The sequence below is a fragment of the Phacochoerus africanus genome, chromosome 3 (assembly GCF_016906955.1).
Source record: "Phacochoerus africanus isolate WHEZ1 chromosome 3, ROS_Pafr_v1, whole genome shotgun sequence".
In the NCBI taxonomy this organism is placed as follows: Eukaryota; Metazoa; Chordata; class Mammalia; order Artiodactyla; family Suidae; genus Phacochoerus; species Phacochoerus africanus.
In genome coordinates, this window is record NC_062546.1 from 170,535,760 (window position 1) to 170,562,851 (window position 27,092).

At 38.1% G+C, this 27,092-nt stretch overlaps 1 protein-coding gene across 4 annotated transcripts in view; it reads right to left on the reverse strand.

Moving 5' to 3' along the window:
• Window positions 1-27,092, reverse strand: part of TRAK2 (trafficking kinesin protein 2) — a 64,499-nt gene that overhangs the window by 32,450 nt on the left and 4,957 nt on the right. For all 4 annotated transcript variants that reach the window (XM_047773232.1, XM_047773234.1, XM_047773231.1 and 1 more), the window contains 2 exons: window positions 5,184-5,476; window positions 1,108-1,302 (listed from right to left, as the gene is read on the reverse strand). In XM_047773232.1, the coding sequence (XP_047629188.1) occupies window positions 1,108-1,302; window positions 5,184-5,274 (286 nt within the window). In that variant the 5' untranslated portion in view covers window positions 5,275-5,476. The remainder of the gene's footprint in view (window positions 1-1,107; window positions 1,303-5,183; window positions 5,477-27,092) is intronic.

Genomic DNA, 27,092 nt, shown 5'->3' on the forward strand with positions numbered 1-27,092 from the left:
CTGCAACCTACACCACAGCTCACGGCAATGCCGGATTGTTAACCCACCGAGCAAGGCCAGGGATCGAACCCGCAACCTCATGGTTCCTAGTTGGATTCGTTAACCACTGTGCCACGACGGGAACTCCAAATGCTTATACGTCTTTTCCTGAGAGGTAAGTACCTGTTACACGAAAGTACCACTAAAAGTTAATGAAAATGAGGAGCTCACAACAATCACTCTCCGGGTAGAATCTTTAACATATTGAAGCCTTCACTGGGAAAATATCTAAGACCTGATGTAATCTCATATCTAATTCATATGAAAATAATTTTATAAATATATTGATATTGAATTTAGGGACCTACTGTGTATTCTAACAGCTACTACACATACAGCATCTTTACAATGAATGAATAAAAAAAGTACACTCAGTCTGAAAGCAGATTTTTGGAATAAGGTCAAAAGCAAAAAAAGGTCTCCATACTTTAAAGTTTAAAATTGTGTCCTACTTAATTTTGTCATTTTTAATAGCTGGGTGTAAAACATTTATTTTCTGAACAAATCTGGCTTAGTTTCTCACTGAAATACTCTCTCTGAATCTTAAGTGAATAATGAAAATTACCAGAAAGTGTACATGCAGTTCTCCTTGGCATTATTAAAACTACTTATGAATCTAAGAACTGTTTCTTAATGACTTGACAAGTTTCTGTGACTATGTCCGTTTAAAGGGGTAGATAAGAGTCAAAAAGCTAATGGCTCAAGATATTAAACCATTAGGACAATAAATGCTGAGAAATATAAAGAGATATTAACATTTTTAATACTTTTACAGCTTTTTAAAAAAGTTCCCTTTTCTACTCAGTCTGTGGAAAGTATCAAGTTAAAGATAGGAGAAATAGAAACCTCTGAGGATGCCTGAAACCCTGGACACTCGGAGTCATTAAGGATGATAAACTTTCTGCATTTAGACATAACACAATTGGAATCATCTCTTCATGTTGTTTAATCAGTTCAAGTAAAAGTAGGTACAAACTTTTTTTGGGGCTAGGGATGTCAAATGTTTTAAAAGCCAACAGCAAGATACTCATGATCTTTAGATCCACGGACAAACTCTAAAATACTCACTCATGTAACGGAAAGTCTCTTCGGCAAGGACTGGAGAGAGGGCATCAGATGCATGTTGTTGCTGGTGTGGGGACTGAGTCCAGTCTTGATTTTCATACAGAAAGAGAGAGTCCACTCTTAGCTTATACTGCGGTAGCTGTTCTTCTAGCAGGCTCACCAGCTCAACTTCAGGGAGATCTTCATTGGAACAGACATCTAAAGAGGAGATTCCACGTAAATGAATCCAACATATTTCAATCTACTAGGCTACAGGGAAAAATTGGTGAAATTGGCTTTGTGAAAGTAGGACAACTAAAGAAACAACAGCCAAGATCATGTCTCCAGTGATTTTTATTATTATATCCTGGTACTGGAGTTGGTCTTTCTCTAGGTTTCTTTGAAAAAGCCTTTAGTAAAAATAACATACCATGAATTTCCTTGTATGCTATCTAAAAATATACTGCTTAGGGAATATAACGATGTTTTAAAATTTTCTTATTTCCTCCTTATCTATTTACTGCTGCTTCAAAGAGCTCTGATCTCAAAGAACTTACAATGCTTGGGGGAGAAAAAGCCACACAAAACAACCAGCAGAATATAGTGAGTTCAAAAGGAGTAAAATTACATGTTCTTTAATAACAGAATTTGAACTCTGTGGGAAGATACTTCATTATCTGGAAAAATTATACCTTAGCATATTCTCATAGCATCTAGATATTTTTTAAAAAAGTTAACATTTACTGGTTAAATGTTACACAGTAATGTTAACATTCTAGCACAGTGTTTCAACACTGGTGCTAGAGTAAGTACTTAATCATTTTTATTTTAAAAATGTGATACCTTTGCCATTACTACCCTCTTACCTGCATACCTCTAACTCCCCCTGCATATACTTCTTGGGCTTCTTTGCCTTTGTGTTTACTCCTGACTTCTTATTTGAGATACTGCCCACCATTTAACACCTCCTAAATTTAGCAGTTTACAAAAAAAAAAAAAAAAAAGTCATCCCGTTTAACATGCTTAAAATATTAGGGCTTAAAATAGAGAAAATACAGGATATCATACCAACCCTCTTATCTTTTAAAGAGATCTGGTATTTCCTTTGTGGGTAGCATAAAGAAATATTTTCTAACTCTGGCAAAGAACAATAAAGTTGATTTTAAGAAAACATACCTTAAAAGAGTAAATTTCAACTATTTGACCTTAACAATGAAGAGGCTGACATTAATCAAATCAAATAGGAAGAGGCTGACAATATCAGATAATCCTATTTACCTAGACTAGCAGTGGCTTCATAACCACTAGGATGAGGTACATAATCACAGAGATGAGGCACTTAAATAGGGCTCTAAAGAAGCTCCTCTCAATCTTTAGCAGATCTCTTAAATAAGATATCTGAAAATAGCATAAGAGATAATATTTTCAACAAATGGTGCAAGAACAACTAAATATTCAATTGGGAAAAAAAATCTGGACCCTAACTTCGTTACATATTTAAAATTAATTATACAATGAACTACTGACTTCAATGTAAATGCAAACACTATAAGACTTTTAAAAGAAAGCAAAAATAAAAAAAAATAAAAATAAAAAAGTAAAAGAAAGCAAAGGAGAATCTCTTTGTGATCTTGGAATATGCAAAGATTTCTTAGAAATGACACAAAATATGAACATGCGGGTGCATGTGTCTCTTTTAAGTAGAGTTTTGTCCGAATAGATGCCCAAGAGTGGGATTGCGGGGTCATATGGAAGTTCTATGTATAGATTTCTAAGGTATCTCCAAACTGTTCTCCATTGTGGCTGTACCAGTTGACATTCCCACCAACAGTGCAGGAGGGTTCCCTTTTCTCCACAGCCCCTCCAGCACTTGTTATTTGTGGATTTATTAATGAGGGCCATTCTGTCTGGTGTGAGGTGGTATCTCATGGTAGTTTTGATTTGCATTTCTCTTATGATCACCGATATTGAGCATTTTTTCATGTGTTTACTGGCCATCTGTATATCTTCCTTGGAGAACAGTCTACTTAAAAGAGACACATGCACCTGCATGTTCATTGCAGCACTATTCACAATAGCCAGGACATGGAAACAACCCAAATGTCCATCAATGGATGACTGGATTCAGAAGATGTGGTATATATACACAATGGAATACTACTCAGCCATCAAAAAGAATGACATAATGCCATTTGCAGCAACATGGATGGAACAAGAGAATCTCATACTGGGTGAAATGAGCCAGAAAGACAAAGACAAATACCATATGATATCACTTATAACTGGAATCTAATATCCAATGCAAATGAACATCTCCTCAGAAAAGAAAATTATGGACTTGGAGAAAAGACTTGTGGATGCCTGATGGGAGAGAGAGGGAGTGGGAGGGATAGGGAGCTTGGGGTTATCAGACACAACTTAGAATAGATTTACAAGGAGATCCTGCTGAATAGCATTGAGAACTTTGTCTAGATACTCATGTTGCAACAGAACAAAGGGTGGGGGAAAAAACGTAAATGTAATGTATACATGTAAGGATAACTTGATCCCCTTGCTGTACAGTGGGAAAATAAAATAAACAAATAAATAAAAAAAATAAAAAGATTGTAGCCTCAAAAAAATAAATAAATAAATAAAAGGCAAGCCACAGTCTGGGAGAAAATATTTGCATCTCATTTATTTAATGAAGGATTTACATAGACTACATAAAGAAAATTTACAATTTAATAATAAGACAAATATAAAAATGTGCAAATTATTTAAATAGACAATTCAAAATATCTAGAAATAGCCAATAAGCACAAGAAAAGACAATCAATATCATTAGTCATCAGGGAAAAATGAATTAAAACCACATGGAGATACCAATATACACCTACTAGAATGGCTAAAATAAAAAGCACTGACAACACTACTAAGTGTTGATGCTGTTAAGCAGAGGTCAGCAAACTATGGCTCACAGGCCTACTCTAGCCTATTGCAAATCAAGTTTTATTGAAACAATTACATTTGTTTATGTACTGTTTTTATTGGTGCTTTACTGCTACATCAGCTGAGTTGAGTAGTTGTAACTTGGCAATAAAAAGGAGCGAACTGCTGACATGTATACTCCAATGTAGATAAATCTCAAAAACACATTGCTGCATAAAAAGCCAGGCACAAAAGACAGAGATTAATCTACAGGAAATTCTAGAACAAGCAAACTATCTATTGCAAAAGAAAGTACACTGGTAGATGACTGGAGCCAGCAGTTGAGGAGTGGGGTGATCTGGGTATGAGGGAACTTTTGAGGGGTAATAAAAATGTTCTATAACTTGATTGTACTAGTGGCTACATGAGAGTATATATGTTTATCAAAACCAAACTGTATACTTAAAATGGGTGCATTTTATTGTATCTTAATGCAGATATCTCAATAAAGTTGAATAAAAAATGAGAAAAACAAACTTTGGGTTTAGATGAGCTTCAGAATTTTGTGACATTTTAGAGTAGCACTGTGCATTTACTGTATGTTATCCAACACCTTCAACTGGTTTTGTAGCAGCATCCCATATTGAAATACGTTAAAAGATTTTTCAGCAAATATTTGAACTAAGTGAGATAAGTCTAGAAATAGCTGCACAAGTCAGATTTTGTAGACCAATGAGTTTTAGAATTAAAGTTTACCAAAAAAACTTGGGGAGTACAGTTTTTTTTAATTTAGTCTTGTAGATAAGGCTGTACCTGTGTTTGCATACACTGTGTGTCCTGAGAGCCTCTTAGGTGCCAGGTACTGTTACCAGGTGCCTGCAGGGTATAGAAACACAAGCACTCTGTCTTCGGGCAGCAGAGATAGGAAGACAGGAATAGAAAGACAACAGGGAGATAAGTAAGCACTTCCTACTGACTGACTAGGGCTCACACTGTGTAGGAAGTCAGACATAGATAAGGAACCACACCTAAGATTTTGGAAATGTGATAGGAGACCTGGAGATGGAGAGATTAATTCAGTTGGTCTCTGAGTAGACTGGGATGGAAAGAGAAGCTGGGTTTTATCATGGCAGGTCTTATATGCCTTTTATCCTATAGCAACAGTACTTCATTTATTAAACTGGACTCACCAGTAATGCTCTCTGAGTCTCTGTGATTGATATTCATGAGGCTTTCTTCACCTTTCGGTGATATAAAAATGGCATTCTGGGACTGATTCATGCAAGATCCTTTCTTGCTTTGGTTGAGAAGGACAGCTTTGGTTTGAATCAGAGTAAAGGAAATCCATCAAGCCATTCAATAAAGAAAAGCTCTGACCACATGGATGTTTTCTTTTAAACAGATTTTTTTTTCCTGATGAGTCAAATGACATCTGGAGGAACAAGTGCTCTCATGTGATTATCACACCTCGGATGGTCATGACCTAAAACAAAGAACACATCAAGTGACTTTAGAATTCAGCATGCTCATTAAAAACAGCAGCCCCATTGTCCAAAAGGTCTGTCGTTAAGAATGTTTTCCTAATGATACACACACCATGTAGATAAATCTCAAAATAATTATGCTGGATGAAAGAGATCAGATAAAAGAAGGATAGTTTATGATTACATTTATATAAAATTCTAGAAAATGTATACATCTATAGTGACAGAAAGCAGACCAGTGGTTGTCTGGGGTTGGGGAGGAATTACCAAGAAGCAAGAGTAAAGTTTGGGGGATGATGAATTATTCTGATTGTGATGATGGTTTCACAAGTACATACATAGGTCAAAATTTATCAAATTGTATATTTGAAATATGTGCAATATAATGTAAATTATAATTCATCAAAGCTGTTCACCCTAAAGCAACCAATAACTCAAGAATAACAGATAATAAACTGACAAAGAAGATGAATGGAAGATGGAAAATGGAAGATGGATGAAATAATATAAAACAGGGTTTCCCAACCCCAGCACTATTTGGGGCTGGATAATACAGTGTTGTGTGCAATGCAGGATGTTTAGCAGCATGCCAGTAGAATCCTCTTCCCTGATCCTCTCCCAGTTGTAACAGCCCCCAAGTGTCTCCAGACATTACCAATGGTCCTCTGGGGGAGAGGGGGTAAAACTGTCCCCAGTTGAAAATCACCAATAAAAAAGATGCTCAACTTCATTTATAATTAAAATAAATAAAAATGTAAAGAAAGTATTTTTCATTCTTTAGATCAGCAAACATGAACTTTTATTACATGCATTGCTAGAGAGGGTATGGAGAAAGCTGGTACTCATACTGTTGATAAAAGTGCAAATTGATACAAGCTTTCAGAAAGGCCATCTGGGAGTTCCCATAGTGGCTCAGCAGTTAAGGAATCCAACTAGGAACCATGAGGTTGCGGGTTCAATCCCTGGCCTTGTTCAGTGGGTTAAGGATCCGGCGTTGCCGTGAGCTGTGGTGTAGGTCGTAGAGGAGGCTTGGATCCCGCGTTGCTCTGGCTCTAGCATAGGTAGGCGGCCACAGCTCCGATTCGACCCCTAGCCTGGGAACCTCCATATGCCACGGGAGCAGCCCAAGAAATGGCAAAAAGACACACACACACACACACACACACACGCTATCTGGCAATGCCTATCAACATTTTCAATGCATATATACCACAACTGAACAACTGTACCATGAGGAATTTATACAATGGATATACTCAAGAATATGCCAAGATGTAGGCATAAGGATGCCCATTCAGTACTTTTTTTTTTTTTGTCTTTTTGCTATTTCTTGGGCCGCTCCCACGGCATATGGAGGTTCCCAGGCTAGGGGTCTAATCAGAGCTGTAGCTGCCCGCCTACGCCAGAGCTACAGCAACACGGAATCCGAGCCGCGTCTGCAACCTACACCACAGCTCATGGCAACGCCGGATCGTTAACCCACTGAGCAAGGAAGGGCAGGGACCGAATCCGCAACCTCACGGTTCCTAGTTGGATTCGTTAACCACTGCGCCACGACGGGAACTCCAGTACTTTCTTTTTTTAAAGCATACACACACAACTGGAATAAAAATATCCATAAAAAATAGTTTAAATATGGTACATATAGTGAAATATAATGCATTAAATATATGTGTGTACTTTTAAAAAAACTCAGTTGTTAATGATTAAGAAAAATGTTCAATATTCATTATAAGCCTAGCTTTATATCAAAATACTGTTCTACTAAACAGTGTCTGCTTAGCAACATGCAGCTTCTATTTATGGCTATTTCTTTCTCCTGCCTACTATTTATAGGCATTGTAAACATTCAGTGTTCTTTTAAGAGTCACACCCAAGAAATAGAAATGACCAAAATAAAAGAACTAAGGAAGACTGAAAATGGTCACTAAGGTAGCACAGAGAAGCATTTTCAGTAAACATTAGGGAACAGAATTTGAGAGAGAGAATGGGCAATGGAATTAAATATTACATAGAAGTCAAAAGAGACATTTGGTTTAAAATGGGGGGGTATACGGAGACCATAAAATCAACAGGAACCTTCTAGAAACCAGATCAACCAAGAGATTCAGCCCAAAGCCAAGCTGTAAGTAATCAAGAAGCAAGATGGTAAGATGGAGTTTAGTGAGTACACGCCAAGATTTGCAACATTCAGGCTTTCAGATTTTCATGGATCAGTGAAGTTTCAAAAACTTCTATGGTTATTAGCATAGGGTTGCTGTTTTTATACTTCATAAATGAAAAAAATGTATAAGGGAAAAAACATAATAAACAACAGTCCTTCCCAGAAAGGTCCATAATTTTATATTGGCATAACACATTTTTTAAATATTTGAATTCAGGAAATTTTAATAATTTTTTAAAATTCTATTTTACATATACAACAATTTTCTTGAAGTATGTTTGTCAATATAGCAATCTCGCCAGCCAGTGCAACATGAAATAAAGTTCAAAAGTATTTGTTCAGGTACTTCGATTTTAATTCCAGCTGTCCAAAATTCATTTTCATATCCAAGATGAGTCTACTGTATGCAATTAAATTCTTCCCCATGTACTATTTTACTGTCAAAATTACCACTCCCAAATTAACCACTGCAAGGGAAATGGAACAAAAATGGGATCAGACCAATAAAGATGTGCCCACCTCCACCTCCTGAAATTGGGAGGAGGAAGAAACTCCGTTGAAGTACTCGACCGTGAGGAATCCGAACAAAATCTCAACTAAGGGTTCTGTCAACAAAGAATCAACAGTGATTCTTGAGTAGGCAGTCAAAACCCATCTGTTTTGTAAGTTTTTGTGTCGCAGGTAATTTTTACCAAGGTCTTTCAAATTTCAGTGTTTAAGCATGAAGTTTTAGGAGTTCCCGTTGTGGCTCAGTGGTTAATGAACCTGACTAGGAACCATGAAGTTGCGGTTTGATCCCTGGCCTTGCTCAGTGGGTTAAGGCTCCGGCGTTGCTGTGAGCTGTGGTGTTGGCTGCAGACGCGGCTTGGATCCTGTGTTGCTGTGGCTGTGGTGTAGGCCGGTGGCTACAGCTCCAATTCAACCCCTAGCCTAGGAACCTCCATATGCTGCAGGAGCGGCCCTAGAAATGGCAAAAAGACAAAAAAAAAAAAAAGAATGAAGTTTTACTAGAACATAGCCATGCTCATTTGTTTGATTTGTCAACCGTTGCTTTCATGCTACAATGGCAGAGCTTAGTGATTGTAACAGAGACCTTACAGTCAGGCAAAATCTAAAATATTTACTATCTGACCCTTTAAAGAAAAAGCTTTCCAACCCTTGATTTAGTAGTAAAATAATTCAGGAATTGGAGATCCCGTAGTGGCTCAGCAGTTAGCAAACCCGACGAGCATCCATGAAGACTCGGGTTTGATCCCTGGCCTCGCTCAGTGGATTAAGGATGCAGCATTGCCTGAACTGCGGTGTAGATCACAGATGTGGCTTGGATCTGGCATTGCCATGGCTTGGCTGTGGTGTAGGCCGGCAGCTGCAGCTCCGATTAGACCCCTAGCCTGGGAACCTCCATATGCCACAGGTGCGGCCCTAAAAAGACAAAAAGACAAAACAAAACCAAACAAAACAAAAAACCAAACAAAACAAAAAACCAAACAAAACAATTCAGGCATCAAATAACCATGTCTAAGTCAATGATTTCCCAGATCAACTTCTGAAATAGGGAACCCCCTACAAGTATTCAGATATACTTGTTTTTTTGTTATGTTTTGTTTTAGGGCTGCACTCGTGGTATATAGAGGTTCCCAGGCTAGGGGTCGAATTGGAGCTACAGCTGCTGGCCTAGACCACAGCTGAAGCAAGGCCAGACCAAGCTGTGTCTGTAACCTACACCACAGCTCATGACAACACCAGATCCTTAACCCACTGAGTGAGGCCAGGGATCAAACCCTCAACCTCATGGTTATTAGTTGGATTTGTTTCCACTGTGCCACATCAGGAACTCCTATTTAGATATACTTGTAATTAGATCACTAATACTAGAAGAATTTCAGTAAAGAACAGACTTCTACTTTCTATACCTACAAGTATGCTTAAAAGTTATTTTCAATTTGTGAGATGTATTTTTTAAAAGTAATAAGTTACAAATTTGCTTGTGAAGAAGGAAGTGGAGAGGGAAGAAAAGATGAAGAGAGGAGAGAAAGAAGAGAGGGAGGAGGAGGAGGATGAAAAGAGAGAAAAGCAAAGTGCTCCTCATATCTATCCAAACTGGTTCTTAAACAAAATTGTGGTACTTAATCATATCATAATCAAAGATAATTATGAAAATCTAAAGATAACTTTGGGACCTTCTGCCTGCCATTTGTAACATAACTGGCTGGTTTAACCTTTTTTTTTTTTGCTTTTTAGGGCTGCACCCATGGCATACCGAAGTTCCCAGGCTGGGGGTCTAATTGGAGCTGCAGCTGCCCACCTACAGCCACAGCAACTTGGGATCTGAGCCACATCTGAAACCTACACCACAGCTCACAGCAACGCTGGATCCTTAACCAACTGAGTGAGGTCAGGGATCAAACCTGCATTATCATGGATCCTGGTCGGGTCTGTTACCGCTGAGCCATGAAGGGAACTCCTACTGGCTGGTTTAATCTTATATTTATATTATGAGTCCCTTTTTTTTTTGTTTTTGTATTTACATATATCACATAGGAACATACAAAAAGGTGTATGTGTGTACATATAAATATGTTTCAACTATGAATGTTAGATCTGTGATCTAGAGAACTGCTTTTTAATTAGTTTTGGTGATATTGTTAATGGTATGGTTTTAACGCTTACATACAAGAATGGAGAAAGCTAAGTAAACACAGAACTAAGTCCATCTCCAGAGTTATGCAGGAAGACTCTAGACCTGCAGGGCAATCCAGGAATCTGCCCAGCCTGCACACTGTGCTCCAGGTCAGGGGTGATCTGGAAATGATAAGTTCTTCCTGGTGACTCTTTAGAAGTAAGTAAACCCTTTGGATACGCCCTGGTCTAGATCTGAGCTCCTCAGGAGGATTAGTTTAGAGTAGCAATGTTGACTATAGAACAATGTATGCCCCTTGGCATTAGAAAAGCCTGAATTTCATTTTATTACTGGTTTTCTGACTCTGAGCACATTACTCAACAGTTCGTAATTGTCAAGGTGGGAGTAATAATTAACTACTCTTTACAGGGAGGGTCAGGTATGAGGACTAAATGAACAACAGAAATTCCTGGCTCAGTACCTGACATACAGTAGACACTGAAATGCTCATTCCTTCCAGCTTTCCCCTTTTTCTTGGGCCTGAAGAAAAAATGATGTCTTCTGCCTAATATTTCTTAAGTTTCTGGCTTAAGAGTCAGCTCTGAGCTCAGAATGGCTACCCTGGTTGAATATGTATTCAAAGCTTAACTATAACTAGTACCTTTACCCACACCATAGTTGCTGTATTAGTTTTTCTCATTGCTGTTACAACAAATTACCACAAATTTAGTGGTTTAAAACAACACCAATTTATTATCTTATAGTTCTGGACCTCGAGGGATGAAAAAGTTTTAATGGGCCAAAACCAAAAACCCAAGAACTGGAAGGGCTGTGCTTCCTCTGGAGGCCCTGGGGAGAATCTCTTTCCCTGTCTTTTCTAGCTTTTAGACCGGTAACCCTTGGCTCAGGGTAACCCTTTCCATCTTCAAACCCAGCACCATAGCACCTCCAAAATCTGTCTCTGCTTCCACTGTCACATTACCATCTTCTGCCAAATCTCCTGCTGCCCCCCTCAAGGACATCCACGGTTTCATTTAAGACCCAACTGGATAATTCAAGATCATCTCCCCCTCTCAAAATTCTTAATTTAGTCCTTTCTGCAAAATCCCTTTTGCCATATCAGGTAATACGCAAAGTTTCCAGGGGATTAGGATCTGGATATCCTTGAGGGCCATTATTGAGACTACCGCAGTGGTTAAAAACATGGATTCCAAAACTCAGCTCTACTACATACTAGTTGTATGACCCTGGACAAAATGCTGAACCTCATTTCTTCATGTGTAAAATCAGCTTAATAACATGGTCTATTTATGGGGTTGCTATGGAGATTAAGGGAGTTATAAGAGGATAACAGTACCTACCTTAGATGGTCATTGGGGAAATTACAAGAATTAACACATGTAAAGGTCTTAGAACAATAACCTTAGAATACAATAAGTATGCCAGTATTAGTTATTTCCATCACTACCAAATAGTACTATTTTATCATTATTACGACTGTTGTACCTTACACAAAGTTGAGCACACTGTAAACCCTACTGTTGACTGCTTAACAGCCTCTTCTCTCAACCTAAGCCATTTACTTCCTGCCCTCTGATGAGTGATGTTAGTTTAGTGCCATTAATCTTTTTTTTTTCCTACTTCTCCAATGCATGAATAAACAGAAAGCTTGCAGAATCAGAGTCCTAAATGGAGTAGAAACTAAACTCTGGCAAGCACAAATAATACTTTTTCAGTTCCCTTCCTAGATCGTACACAGATATTCTTAGTACTTTCTTGAGTACCATCGACTTGCTATGCTGGATCATTATTCACTCTTTTTAGGAACAACTTCACTGTTTTTCTTCATAAAACAATCAACCAAGCATGCATTATTTAACAAGAAGGCAGCCTTTGTTATTCTTGCACACTTCAGAGAAAATAAAGTAAATCAGCCAAGTGACTTATTTTAATAAGAATGAGACTTAAAAAGAACAAACATGTCATTCATATAAATATTGCTGGCAGAATACAACACACTGATGACTTAGATAGGTTAGCCTAGCTATGGAAACTAAATGGTCAACAGTGAGGGCCTAAATATAGGCCTTGTGCCTTAAAAAAATCTTGCTACTTCCTTAAAACAGGATATTCTGGCTAAAAGAGGCTTATAGAAAAGACTAAAACAATTCAGGGACACTTCACTTCAGCAAAGGTGCAGAGCCTAGAATTACAGTAAATATAATAATGTAACAAACATTTAAACTGGAAATATATTTTCACATTTTATTGTACAAATAATACTTTCACAATTAATTTAAAATACATGCTGGCTGCTGATGTGCACACAGAAGTGGGGACAGTGCCAATTACCAACTCCAGCAGCAGTTCTTGTAGGCAGTGACAACCTTAATCCAGACAAGATAAAGTGTATAATTTAAAAAATAAAATAAATGAACCATGTTCCTACAGATTTTTAACAAAGACAAAGAGTCACTAATTTTAATGTACCTGGTTACACCAAAGATAAAACTTACCAAAAAAGCCATAATAATTTTTAAACCAGACATTATGCCACTAAAAGACTATATGATGGCTTCAGTGCTAAGAGCTGAAAAAAAAAAAAAAAGGGTGGTAAGTGGTGTCAACCTCCAAATCCAACCTGAGAGTAAGCAGCAGACCTCACAAGTGCAAAGACCACACACCAACACCAAGTCCAGCTGCACTGATGGGCCACTACTCCAGTTGCCCTGGGGTGCACTACGTTCAGCCCAGCCATTCCACCAGCAAACGTAAAGTTCACCCTGAGGAACTATTTGGTCCTAGCAAATATCTGGTCCCTCTTTTTTTGTGTCATTCAATTAATGACCAGTAGGTTTTCAGAATATAAAATACATGGAGACAGCTCTACTCAAAAACAGGATGGATTCCAAAAGGCTACTTAAACCCATTAGTTTAAAAGTCCAAAACCATGAGTGAGATTCAGGCTTATGGGGTCTGCATTCTCACCTATCTGGTACATTTTTGGCATTTAAAAAAAATTAAGTGCCCTATTTTGTTTACAATGAGCATTTACTGAGGCAGGCAACCCCTCCCTGCCACAATCTCTACCAACAGAAGGGAGGGAACCTCTGGTAGCTAAGGAATCTACACCAGAGTTTCACCTGCAGATAAGAAAAGGTCTGGAACCACGGTGCCATCTGTGGTTTTTGATAAGTTTCCACAGCACTACTTTCACTCGTCATGCTCGGCCTTTCAGTTCTTGGACTCCAACTTTAACCTGAATTAACCTTTGACTAAACAGGCATCCCACCTGAACGATAATCCTCTGCTAAAACCACTTCAAACATTCATACTTCTTCACCCTTGGCTGACTGTCAACTGCACAGGCACATCTTTTTTTTCACACATCTTGGGACTGTCCTTCATAATCATTTTCCAGTCATATATCTAACGTGTAATCTTCTCACTTCCAATTTTTTACACCCTTTCTTTTTAGGGCCGCATCCTCAGCATATAGAAGTTCTCAGGCTAGGGGTCAAAATAGAGCTATAGCTGCCGGCCCACACCATAGCCACAGCAACACGGGATCCAAGCCGTGTCCTTGACCTCACGGCAATGCCAGATCCTTAATCCACTGAATGAGGCCAGGGATCGGACCTGTGTCCTCATGGATACTAGTTGGATTCATTTCCACTGCGCCACAACAGGAACTCCCCACTACTTCTATTTTAGTGTTCATCAATCTATCATTAGCATTGCTTTCAGAGACAAAATGGAATTTGTAATATTTATAAGATGCCTCAAAATTATACATGTATAAAACAAACATAAATAACAATAATGGCTGAGTTGAAAATGACCATCTATTGGTAACCAGCAGAGCTGAATGAATCCTTTGCTCTGAGGCATACTTTGTCCCTATCCAGAAACTTTCTTAAGTTACAGGTTCTAATCTAAGCAGGTAATTTTGTGTTACAACAGATTTATAAGAGAGTAAATCTACCATGCAAGGACGGGGCTTTCTGTCCTATACATTTGGAGATGTAATTTTATATGTTGCTTGTGCTTGGCATTTGGTTTCAAGCCAAATATTAAAGAAAGTTTGAAGAAAAAATAAGCCTACTATCTTGTTTGCAAAGATAACAAATTTATAGTGCAGTAATCCAGTTCAAATTATTGCAGTGGAAAAGGATACTGTTTCTCTCCGTTTCCTCAACAAACAGTAAATAGCAAGAGAATGGGTTACTGCTAACAGGTATTTGATTCATCAGGATCTTCAAATCACTAAAACTGCCACAGCAACATCGAAGAAGATTTTCTAGGCAAGGAATCACTTGTGAGTCAATGAGCAATTTTACAGAAAAGCAGCCACATTACACAGCAGTGTCTGTATATGCCATACTTTACCTTTTATAAAATTAGGCAAATAATCCAGAAGAAAAAGGATATTAGGGACTTTTTCGAGAACGCCAAGTCTAGTCATTATTAGAAGCCTTCTGTTTCACATTTCACATCTACATCCTCATCAAAGTACAATGATAGTTATTAAAATATGACCCTAATCATGTTAAATCATGCTTTCATACCTACTCTTTAGGAAGTTAGGAAAGCAGGATTTAAAAGAAAATGTGAAAAGGTAATAGTTTACGGTATTTGAATAATTAAGTTTTACCATCTAGAAAATAAACATATCCAGTGTGCTAGAATAACAACTGGGGCAACTAATAAATGTTATCACTATCCATAAATTTTATTTTGGAATTCTTAGAAGCATAATGCTAAACATGTTTCCCTTTCCCATTTGGCATTATGATGAGTTACAGATATCCATACGCAAAAGTTAGTCAGAAAAGTTAAAGAGCACCTTCATATTTGTAATGGACTATGAAATAACATATACTACATAACTGGTTTACTTTTCATGGACTTTTCATTAGTTCTCCATTCCTCAACTGGTGATATTAAAACAATCTCCCTGTTCCTCTGTTTCCTCATTTATAAAATGGGAACAATAACAGTACCTATTTTATAGGCTATGTGGATTAAATGAGTTAATGTTTATAAATCATATTTAATAGTATTTGATAAACAGAAGCATTACTTATGTGTTTCATATGATTAAAAAGTTAGATAAGGAGATAGAATTATAAAATATGAACAATACCATTTCATGAGACCTGGCCATAAGAATGTAGACTTAGAAGACACAGGATTCAGATCAGTTCCTACCCTTCCACCTTGTCAACAGCTTTAGCTCTCAAAAAGTACATGCTCTTATAAAAAAAACATGGCTCTATATCTCATCTGGAATTGCCACCAGCTGAGATACAGCAATAATTCAGGAGTTCTAACAATTATTCTCACCTTAGAGGTAATCCCGTCTTACCACTAATTACTGATGGTAGAGAAACTCTTACAAAATTTTACCCAAATAAAAAGCCCATGGTGGGAATGCACAGTGAAGCCATTCAAAGGAACCATACAAACCATGCTGTCAAATTAAGGTACATGTTCCCTAGGATCCAGCAATTCTGATCCTGGGTATATCTATCTCAAAGAAATTCTCATATAGCTCATAGAGACAACACCTTGGAGGGTAGACAGGTAAAATGTGGATATATACCACAGAACACAGTGCTAAAAATACAGTGCTGAATGAATAAAGCAGGAAGCAAAAGGAGAGAGATACCACAATGCAATGTACATAAATTAAATTTATTCTGCATCATAAACATATTAAAATTTGGAACAATGTAGTATGGTAACAGAAGGAAAATTTTTAAAAAATCTATGGAAGTCCTACTGTTCTTTTGGCAAACTACTTATCTATATTATTGCACCTCTTCAATCCTTAACATCTGACTATGCCTGGACATGAAAACACTTGCTGGAAACAATGAATACAAAATTAGCAATCTCTGTAATGTACACTATGTGGGACACAGTTCCTGACAATTTCTTAAAAGGCCAGTTGCTTTTATATTACCACCCAGCTGCTCTAAAGAAGTGTAGTTAGATTTCAGCCAAAGAAATGGTTAAAAAAAAGTGAGATTAAGCCTTGATGTTGACATCTTCAGGTGTTTGGTTATCTGATAAAAGTTTTGAAGGGAAAAGTGCTTAAAGTTCAAAGATGACAAGAGTTTAAAAGTGGTAATATAATAAGTTATATTCCTTAAACAAACATATTCATCATCTGATGAAAATCAGCCACAAGTGACACTGAAATTTCCATTCAGTTTCTCTTTAAAACACACAGACACGACACACACATATACATCTGTGCACCTTTCTTTCTCATTATAAATTAGGTAATATGTTTATTCAAAAAAATTCAGGCAATATATAAATATGAACAATCAAATGAAAGCTGTTTGTAATCTTTTACCATCCCTTCATTGGGAGATAGACTGTTGACATGCTGTTTAGTAGTCTACTCATCTATCTTTAAAGGTCAACATTTTATTGATCTGTGTTATCATTTTAATGTAACTCATTTGGTAATGGATTACACAGAATTCAGAAATACAATTACATAACCACTGATAGTTTCTACCGGTGACCTTGTAACAATTCTTTATACACTTTTAAACTTTTTTAACTCAAGAATCTAAACTTTTTTTGTAAAAAGCCAGGCAGTAAATATGTTAGGCTTTGCAGTCATGTAAGGCTTTTGTCATCTATTATCTTTGTTGTTATTTTTTAACCCTTTAAAAAGTGGAAAAACAATTCTTAGCTTATAGATTTGCTGGATTTGGCCCATTTGCTAGTTTGCTGACCTCTGGTCTATACCCTCAATCACAACAGTTTTGTACCACAGGGTAAAACAAGGACACAAAACTCTTCAAGAAAAGGCAACAAGTACCTGAATAAGCAATATGAACATGAAATCTTTTCAAAATTCTACTTCTAGACAAGAATTCCAACTTTTACATGATGGCCCAGTGATAGCAAATATCAAAAAAGATCAGAGAGGAGATCTTCAGTGCCCTAGTGGTTAAGCATATGGTGTTGTCACTGCTGTGGTGCGGGTTTGATCCCTAGTCTGGGAATTTCCGCATGCAGCGGTGTAATCAAAGTTTTTAAAAAAGACAGTATATATATATATAAATCCTAAAAACAGTGTTAACTACTATTTATGCATCCCTAGTTTTATCCCTCTTTCCCATCACCTATTTTTTTTTGAACTTGTTTCTATAAAAGATCATGATTGATTAGAAGTAAAAAAGCCATTGCAAATTATTATTTGGCAGTCAGAAATAATTTAGTGATGTCATAGTTTAGCCAAAGGAAATTGCATAGAAAATAGGGCAAAAAAGCTAAATGCAAACTTCAAAAGGGTAGACTTTTGTCTTACATTCACAAAATAGTCTTTAGTTCTCTAAGAGAAAGAGCAACGTGATACTTAAAATCTGAAATTCTGTATCCTCTTATTATTTATTTACTTTGCTTTTTAGGGCTGCACCTGCGGTATATAGAGGTTCCCAGGCTAGGGGTCTAATCAGAACCACAGCCGCCAGCCTACACCACAGCCATGCCAGATCTGAACTGTGTCTGCAACCCACACCACGGCTCATGGCAATGCTGGATCCTCAACCCAGTGAGCGAGGCCATGGATCAAACCCGCAACTTCATGCTTCCTAGTCAGATTCTTTTCCATTGTGCCATGATGATGGGAACTCCTGAAATTCTGTATTCTTTTAAATGACCACTATCTTCTCTGTACCACCTGGCAAAAGAAATACACAGTGCTATATAGTATAGTCAATTCTAACACTGCAGAAGCTTTTTCAAGATGCGGTTTTATTACAACTTCTTTAAAGAATGGAGACTGAGTTTAGTATGAATTATTTAAATTTTTGAAAATTTGGTAAATGGAGAAAATAAGAGTTATTGGAAGGATTATTATAATCACCTAACAAGACACACACTTCATCATCTTTACATGCAACAGCAGAGCTTCTCTTAGGAAAGAAATGCTTTTTATTTGGGAAAACACAAGGAAAAGGCACTTATGGTGGAAGGCAAGGCTGTTCTGTATAAGTCCAGGGAAACAACTGTTTGGTCCCTCCCACCCCCGCCCCGGGGAGGAAGAGAGAAGGGAAGGGAAAGAAGTCCCATCCAGATGGCAGTAACTCAAAGGCCACAAGAACACTAGGAATTTGCAGAAATCTCAGGGAGGGTTTTGGCTTCCCCATAACATGAAACCAAAGGTGCGAGCCAACTGTTTAGCTCCTAAAGGGTCTGTCTGGACACTCATCTGACATTTGGGCTATAGACATATTAAAATATTCATTCACAAGAGCATTTGCCATCAAGTATTTACATTCCAGGATACTGATAAAGTTATCATAATTACTATGTATCTTTTTTTAAACACAGAGAATCATGCCCTTTTGACTAAAGTAATAGTTAAAAAAAAAAAAAGAAAAAAACACTCATAAGTCTTCAAAAATGAATAATGCAGAGGAAACAGCATTACAGAGTTTGTGGATTTCCTGTTCTCTTAACCAAAAGTGAGGGCAAAAATGCCTCAAGCAGAGGCATTTTATATAACAGAGTCTGTGGGTACTTTATACGTACTATATATCTAAAACCAAATAAATCCTTCCCCAGCAAATCAGAAAGCATTTTTTGTTTTCAACACTGACTGGTAATATTTAGGCAGTAGATTAAATCAAAAGACACCATCATCTGAAAACCTACACAGACACTTCATGGAAGATTAAGAAATAAACTGAACACATAATCATGCTGACAAACTTAAGAATATTTCTTTATAATCTGCTATTCAAGACTTACTCTCAAATAAAATAGCACTTTCATAGAGCAGTAAAGTAAATTCAAATTTTCAAAATAAATAATTCAAAAAGAGGCAGAAAATCTGTGTCTTCATTTCTCTATCTCCTCTAACAGTCAAATATAAATTGGCTTTGGCAGCTTAAAACGATCCGAAAATTTTCAGTTATTTTAAACCTAAAATACTTAAAGCCTTCAGAAATAAGTTTCCAAAAACTGAAAAACGGTAGGCAAGATAGTTCTTCAGATCAATGAAGTAATCAGTGGCAGGAGGACATGCAATCTTTTAGGAGCAGGAACAGGGTGTAACTTAACATGGGAGTGAGTGATGGTCAGGATAGAATATTTATTATAAACATGGTTGTAAACATATAATCCTAGAATGATTCTAGAATTCTGCATATCTAAGACATATATTCATTTTAGTAATGTAATTCTACTGGGCAAGAGATGTTCAAGTTACGGTTCAGACATAAGACTCATGGTTTCCGAACCAGTCAACTCCAGGACTTCAAGATAAGGTTACCTTTTGAGGGAGAATTGCACACAGTGGATGATTCTGGTTTGCCAATGAAATTCAGAAATCAAATAAGAACGGATACAGCTTTCTGAGGTATGGCAAGTGGCTACCTGCAACATCTCAGACAATTAGACTCTGAGCTTGATGGGTATAGTAACCAGCTGGCTAAGGAAATTTAGGAACTCTCTCCATCTGTATTTTATTTTTTAAATTTTTATTTATTTAATTTTTTAATGGCATGTGGACGTTCCCAAATGGTCAGGGACAGAATCTGAGCCACAACTGCAGCAACACTGGATCCTTTAACCTGTTGCGCCAGGCTGGGGATCGAACCCTCGCCTCCACAGCAACCCGAGCTGCTGCAGTAGGATTCTTAACCCACTGTACCACAGCAGGAACTCCTTCCACTTGCCTGTAGTGGCTACCAGTATCCCCATTTCTTCAGGATTTTATCCTGAGCCCTCTCCTTTTTCTCATTAGGACTCTCATCTACTTCAAAGGCCTTAATTTCCAATTACATAATAATAAGTCCTTAAGGCTCTAACTTCAACCCAAATTGGCATTTCTTGGCTTTAAACTGGACCTCTCAGTATTAACTTATAATCAATACCATAAACTCACCACATTCTAAACTGAACCCATTATCCTTCTTCTATGAAATCTATTTTTTCCTGCTTTACCTATTAGTTAATATTATCAATTTACCTGAGCAGCAGAACCAAAGATTTCAGAGTCATCTTTCTTTTCCTCAATCCCTGCTTTCCAAGTTGTCACCAGTTCCCATCAATTTATTCTCCACGCCTGTTGCTCTGGCCTTATTTCAAGCCCTTCTCTCTGTCTCTGGCAACAGCTTTCCACCTAGGCCCCAGCTTCAGCCCTTGCTATTCTGAGTTAGCATAGCTCTTGGAGTGCATACTGCTACTCAGCTCACTCCTCCACTCCCTTAGCATAGTGTTCCTTAAGTTTCAAATGTCCTCTACCTCTAAATGCACGTGCACACACCCCCAACACACACTTATAGTAACTTGGTTTCTCATGCAGATTTTCCTATAAGGGAAAATACATTAACTATGGGAACCAAAACACATAGTTCATTTGACAGTTTTACTCTATGTTAAGAATAGACATCCTGGGAGTTCCTGTTGTGGCTCAGGGGGTTAAGGACCCAACGTTGTCTCTGTGGGATACAGGTTCAATCCCTGGTTTTGCTTAGTGGATTACGGATCTGGCATTGCTGTGAGCTGCAGTACAGGTTGCAGGTGCAGCTCAGATCTGGTGTTGCAGTGGTTGTAGCAGCAGCTCTGATTTGACCCCTAGCCTGGAAACTTGCACATGTGCACAGGTGTGGCTATAAAAAGCAAAAGAAAACAAACAAAAAGAATAGACATCCTTGCTTATTTATCATTATTCAGTGAGTCTGCTTAACGTGTCTTTTCCTCCAGGCCTGAGCGACTCTGCGCACACAAACTTCACTTTGTGGACCTGAACAAATGAAGAGGCATCATCACTACCCTGTGAGAATTTTCCTGAGCAAAAACGAGCTCTTTTGACACTGAAAGCAAAAACTCAAACATCTGTTAAATTCATGACCTTTCTCTAGAATATACCAAATGAAACAAGCCCTGTAAAGTTTTCTGAAGCTGGCTTCTAGGAGTTCAGTGGGTTAAGAATCTTCTGTAGTGGCTTGGGTCGTTGTGGAGGCATGGATTTGATCCCTGGGCCAGCACAGAGGGTTAAAGGATCTGGCATTGTTGTAGCTGCGGCATGGGTCACACCTCCATTTCCTTATTTTAGAAACATAGATAGTAAGGTATTTTCCCCCTAAAGTTAAGACATGGTAATGAGAAAACTCCAACAAATTGCTATATGGGAAGAGGAAAAAAGTCCTTAAGAGGCTAAAAAGAACTTGATGACTCATGGTCACAACTATGACTAGCAATTACTGTATTATAGTGATTATGGTGATATGCTTCGGGATTATAAGCTTCTAAGGAGTTCTTTCTCCCTATGCTAAATGGTTTCCAATTGCTAATTTTCTGGAGATTTTAAGTCCACTTCTAATTCTCTTTCCTCTCCCACGGTGAGGCTATCAGTCTTTGTTGCCAGTATGGCTCTCCCTTTTGCTGTTGGCTGAGAAACCAGATAACCGGGTTATCGGAGAACCCAGAAGGTGTCTGCTTGAGACTGAACCCTAGGACCTGTTTTTCAGCCCTTGGCTAGTTCCTCAAGTACCTCTACTTTCATCCCTCCTTCTTTCCATCCGCAGGGAATTAGCTGGCTGGCTTCTCTTCCTTTGGCACTGTCGCCAAGTGCTTTCTCACCTGGTGTTCTTTTTCCTAGGCTGGCTGTGAATACACTCTGTCCTTTGTCTCTCAAGAAAAGTCTAGGGTCTGCATCTCTTTTGTGAGAATTTTGCTGTTAATCAGTATAAAGAAATACAGTGGAAACATGGAGAAAATGGTTTAGGAAAACTTAACATTTTTCATTGTGATTTTGCTCCTTAACCAGTGTTTGTTGACCCCCTTACTCAGATGCTCCCAGAAGAGTACATGCTCAATTTTTCCCTCACTACAAGCTCCTTGAATGAAGGTATCTTATTTTTGTATGCCCAAAAAACCTTAAAGCAATTGACACACAGTAGGTCCACAACACATGCCCGACTATAAGCTTAATTATTAAAATGTCAACACAGAATTCAGAAGTAACTGAATGAACACAATTATTAAAACATTTCAGTTCAACATCAACTAAAGAAACTGCCTTGAAAAACAAAATCAAGCGAAGAGTGAACATGTGAAAGAAAACACTATTTGGTTTATGAAAAACTCTGTATAAGTGTTTGATGGTAAAAGGGTGATTTATTATTTTTATAGCAATAACACACTACCCACTTTTCTTGTGATAACTAAAAAAAGAACAAGTTGTCAGTTTTGTCAGGAAGCTAAACCTGAACCTTTGGCTCATTCCTTGGTTTTATCATGTTTCCCACTAAGACTGTTTACAGCTGTTTATGAATGAACTTAAAATAATCCCCATATCAAATAAGAAATGACCAAATATCTTCTTTAAAAAACTCACAATTGCTAATATGTCTCATTTGTAATCTTTTAATCTCTGTGACTAAAGATAAAATAGTCATAGTCAGTGGTTTAGCCTAACACTAGCTAAAAAGATGAGAATAGCTGAAAAGAAATTTTTCTTAAGTTGTTAAATTATATGCTTTAGGAACAGCAGTACCACCTCAGAGACACTGGTTGGTTCCCAGTCTCCTCTTCCTTTCTTCCCTCAGACAGAGAGTGCTCTTTCTTAACCAACAAGCTTCCCTTTGTTTTGATTTATACCACTGGTCTGAATAACCCCAAAGCACCACACAACATGCCTTTGACTGAAAGCGACTAAGAACCAAAAACAGAGTTTTGGCACTTGGACCCCAAACATGTACTTACTTTATTTAAGTGATGAATTTTTGAGAAATCTATTTTCTCAGTTGACGTACATTTTAAATATAAAGATGTAGTTAAGTTCTCTTTAAAAGGTCACGAAGCCACGTGGAGAGGGGCTGGTACAAATTCTTCAGCCATGGACCTCACACCATAGACATGTACCCTGTTGGCCTTTTTAAAAATTTATTTATTTATTTTAAATTTAATGGCTCCACTCTCTGCATATGGTAGTTCCCCGGGCCAGGGCCTGAATCTGAGCCACAGCTGTGACGTGCACTGCAGCGATGGCAATGCTGGATCCTTTAACCCACTGCACTGGGCCAGGGTTCAAACCTGCACCTCTGCAGCAACCTGAGCCACTATAGCCAGATTCTTAACCCACTGCACCATGGCAAGAAGTCCAAAAGAACTTTCTTCTTCTTCTTCTTTGGCCACACCCAGAGCATATGGAACTTCCCTGGCCAGGGAGTGAATCTGAGCCACAGCTGTGACCTATGCCACTGCAGCTGGGGATCAAACCTGTGCCTTCCCAGTGACCAGAGCCACTGCAACTGGATTCTTAATCCACACACCACAGCAAGAACTCCGTTGTTAGTCTCTTAAAGATCCTTCTTTTCTGAACCAATTCCACACCACATCTTCTCACTCATCTCTGATCCACTTCATTCCTCCCACCAATCAAACCATATATTTATCTCTAGCTTTCTCTCCAAACTCTGAGAATTAAGTGCAAACATAATTTCAATCATGCCCTTGCACACTTGTGGATGGGAGTGTAAATTAGCAATCTTCTAAGAAGAGGAACTGGGTGGCCTTTGCTTCATTCTCTTCTAATTTTTATACCACATGCATAGATTCACCCAGTTTTAAAAAATAATAAAATGTATATTACTTAAAAGTCTTTACTCCTACCTTCTCTAAACTTTATTCTACTGCTTATCCCTATACTCTACTAGCTTTACCTCTTCCTTGGCCTATTATCATGCCCAAAGCCTTCCATTTTATTAAAAACAGACAAAATAAAAATTAAAAAAAATATCCCGTCCCAACATGCTGGGTTACTTCCTAGCTGCTGACCTCTGTTTTCAGTCAAGCCTCTTCACAGAGTATTTACTCTCACTCTCTTTTCGTCATCTCTCCTTTATACCTCAACCCTACAGCAATCTAACTTTTCCTGAAACTACTCTCCCTTCAGTCATCAATAGTTCCTGCTAACTGATCCATTCACACCCTCCTAGTTGTCTTATGTCATTCTGGTTCAATATGATTGACTACTCCCTACTTCAACCTTCCTGCTATGGCTCACCTGGAGCTGCTTTCTCAGATCCATTCAATGGATCACCCAGCTCCATCCCTTTGATCCTTAAATGTTACTATTTTCCAAAGTTCCAATTGTGACCATGTTCTTATTTTCCACTTACCTTTGTGCAAACCATCCACTACCACAGATTAAACCACCTCTTTAGCATTAATAATTCATAATCTGGATCTTCAGATGAGACTTCTCCCTGAGCTCCACTAAAATTTCTCACAGGCTAATTATGATCCCCTGAAATGATCCACTGAACAGGACATGCCTTTTCTCTCACCTTGCCACATCCAACCCATTATCAAATCCTGTACAGTCTATTACCCATACATATCTCAAATGTGCCCCTTCTCTTCATCCCTTCTTCTATCATCCTAATTCAAGCATCATCATCTCTCAGAATACGAAACACCTCCTAACAGATTCCATGCTTTAATCTTCTAGTTTCCATAAGGCAACAAGAATAAAGGTGTTATTGTTGATGTTTGTTTTTTGGCTTCCCCACAGCATATGGAGTTCCTGATCTGAGCCGAAGCCGCAACCTACGCTGGAGGTGTGGCAACGCTGGATGCTTAACCCACTCAACCTTCATCCCAGCACTCCAGAAATCCATCAATCTCATTGTACCACAGCAGGAACTCCAACAGGAATAGGTTTTAAAACTAAACTCCTTTAAAAAAAAAGTTCAAAGGTGCCTGTAATATTTAGAATTAAATCTGTACTCCGCATCTCAATCTCCAAGATCCGGCCTTGCTGGGGCCCTGACTACTTCTTCCTCATCCTGCACCACTCTCTTTCTTGCTCATATTTAGCCACAGGCCTTCTGTCATTTCTTTCCACTTCCTCATCACACTCTCTCCTATCTTGGGCCTTTGCAACTGTTCACTGTACCTAGAATACTCTTCCCTCTTTATCTTTCTATTGCAACTACTTCTTACCCTTCAGGTCTCAGCTTAAAAGTCATCCTCAGGAAGAAGATACAGTGCATTTGACCTGAAGTAACCTCCCCTGCCACCATTATTTTCTAACTCAACATCTAATGTTTCTTTCACAACATATATTAGAATTCAATTCTTGGAAGTCCTCTTCCAGAAAGGAAGGGGGAAAGTGCTATTCTTCTTTCTTTCCTCCTCCTTGCTGATCAGAATGGAAATATAATGGCAGGATCTCAAACAACTCAATAAATATTTGCTGTTGAAATGAACTATCAGCTGAACTGGTGTGTGAATTCTTTCACTATTTAACATGTGTAACTATCAATTCTGTTGTTGGACAGCATAGCATAACACTCTCAAATTAGACCCTGTTTTATCTGAAGGATTCCTGCCTTCTTTGCGACTTGTCAGAAAGCTTTCTAAAGAGAAAGAACTCAAAGTCTGGCAAGAGAGATATATGGATAAGCTTCAAAGACCTCAACGATTTTTACAACATGAATTAGTTCCACTTCTATACCACGGGTAGGCTTTGTATGCTCATTTTCTAGCATGAATAAACCATAACAGAGGGCAGTTAAACAGGATGTCCCCAAGGGTACCTCACTTAGTAGTAAAGTCAGCAATAAAGTCAGAACATTACATATTAAGAAGCCAGTTATAAAAGAAATTTCAATAAAATGATCTCAATTAACAACTTGTCAATCAGTTGCTTACTGGACAGCTTTCAAAAAATGCTTCTTGAATTAAACTAAAAGTACTGAAAAGAGATAAAAAGTAGTATACAACAGCTTCTGACTTAAGGGAAGATAAAAATCCAAGAAATCTGATCTCAATGGGGAGAGTTCTAATGATCTCTAGGATCTAGATTAGATCTAAGATCTCATGATCTAAGATATCTAAGAACATAAGATAACAGCACCAAATAAGAAATAAGTATTTAATGAGTCTTAGAACTGTTCTATGGATAGTCAGTGGGGTGAGAGTTCTTTTCTAGCTGAAGTCCTGGTTTCACATAGAAGTAAGATTTAATACAGGACTCCTCAAGGAATATAGGTTCCTCAAGGATGGAAAGATTTTGAGTGAGACTGGGAGTATCCAGTAGGTAAAGGGACAAAGAGAGAAGAAGGCCCCAAAGCAAACAGCAGACAAAGCTAATGTGGTAGCTGTGTATAGACCAACTTACGTGGGATTGATTATGGGGAAGTACTTGGAGCTTTAAATTTGACTAGTGCAGATTAAGAAGTCTGAACTTGATCCCAGAGGGAACAAGTTCCTAAGTGGAAAGTGACATTTGAAAAATAAACCTGGAGTCAGAATAGAGGATAAATTTCAGGAATGGAGAGGTCAGAGACAGAAAAACAATTAAGAAATCTCATCGCATTATGCCTAGATTATGGTAAGAAAGGCATAAATTAGGTGAAAGGAAACAGCAAGAGGGATGTGTGGGGTTTGTGAGACATGGCATGAAATGAAATGGGACTTAATGGTTAAAATGGGACTAGATGAACTTTATTTATCCTCTCCTAAAAGATAATTACTTCTAGGGGAGTTCCCGTCATGGCGCAGTGGTTGGCGAATCCGACTAGGAACCATGAGGTTGCGGGTTCGGTCCCTGCCCTTGCTCAGTGGGTTAATGATCCGGCATTGCCGTGAGCTGTGGTGTAGGTTGCAGACGCGGCTCGGATCCCGCGTTGCTGTGGCTCTGGCGTAGGCCGGTGGCTACGGCTCCGATTCGACCCCTAGCCTGGGAACCTCCATATGCCGCGGGAGCGGCCTAAGAAATAGCAAAAACAACAACAACAACAACAACAAAAGACAAAGACAAAAGACAAAAGACAAAAAAAAA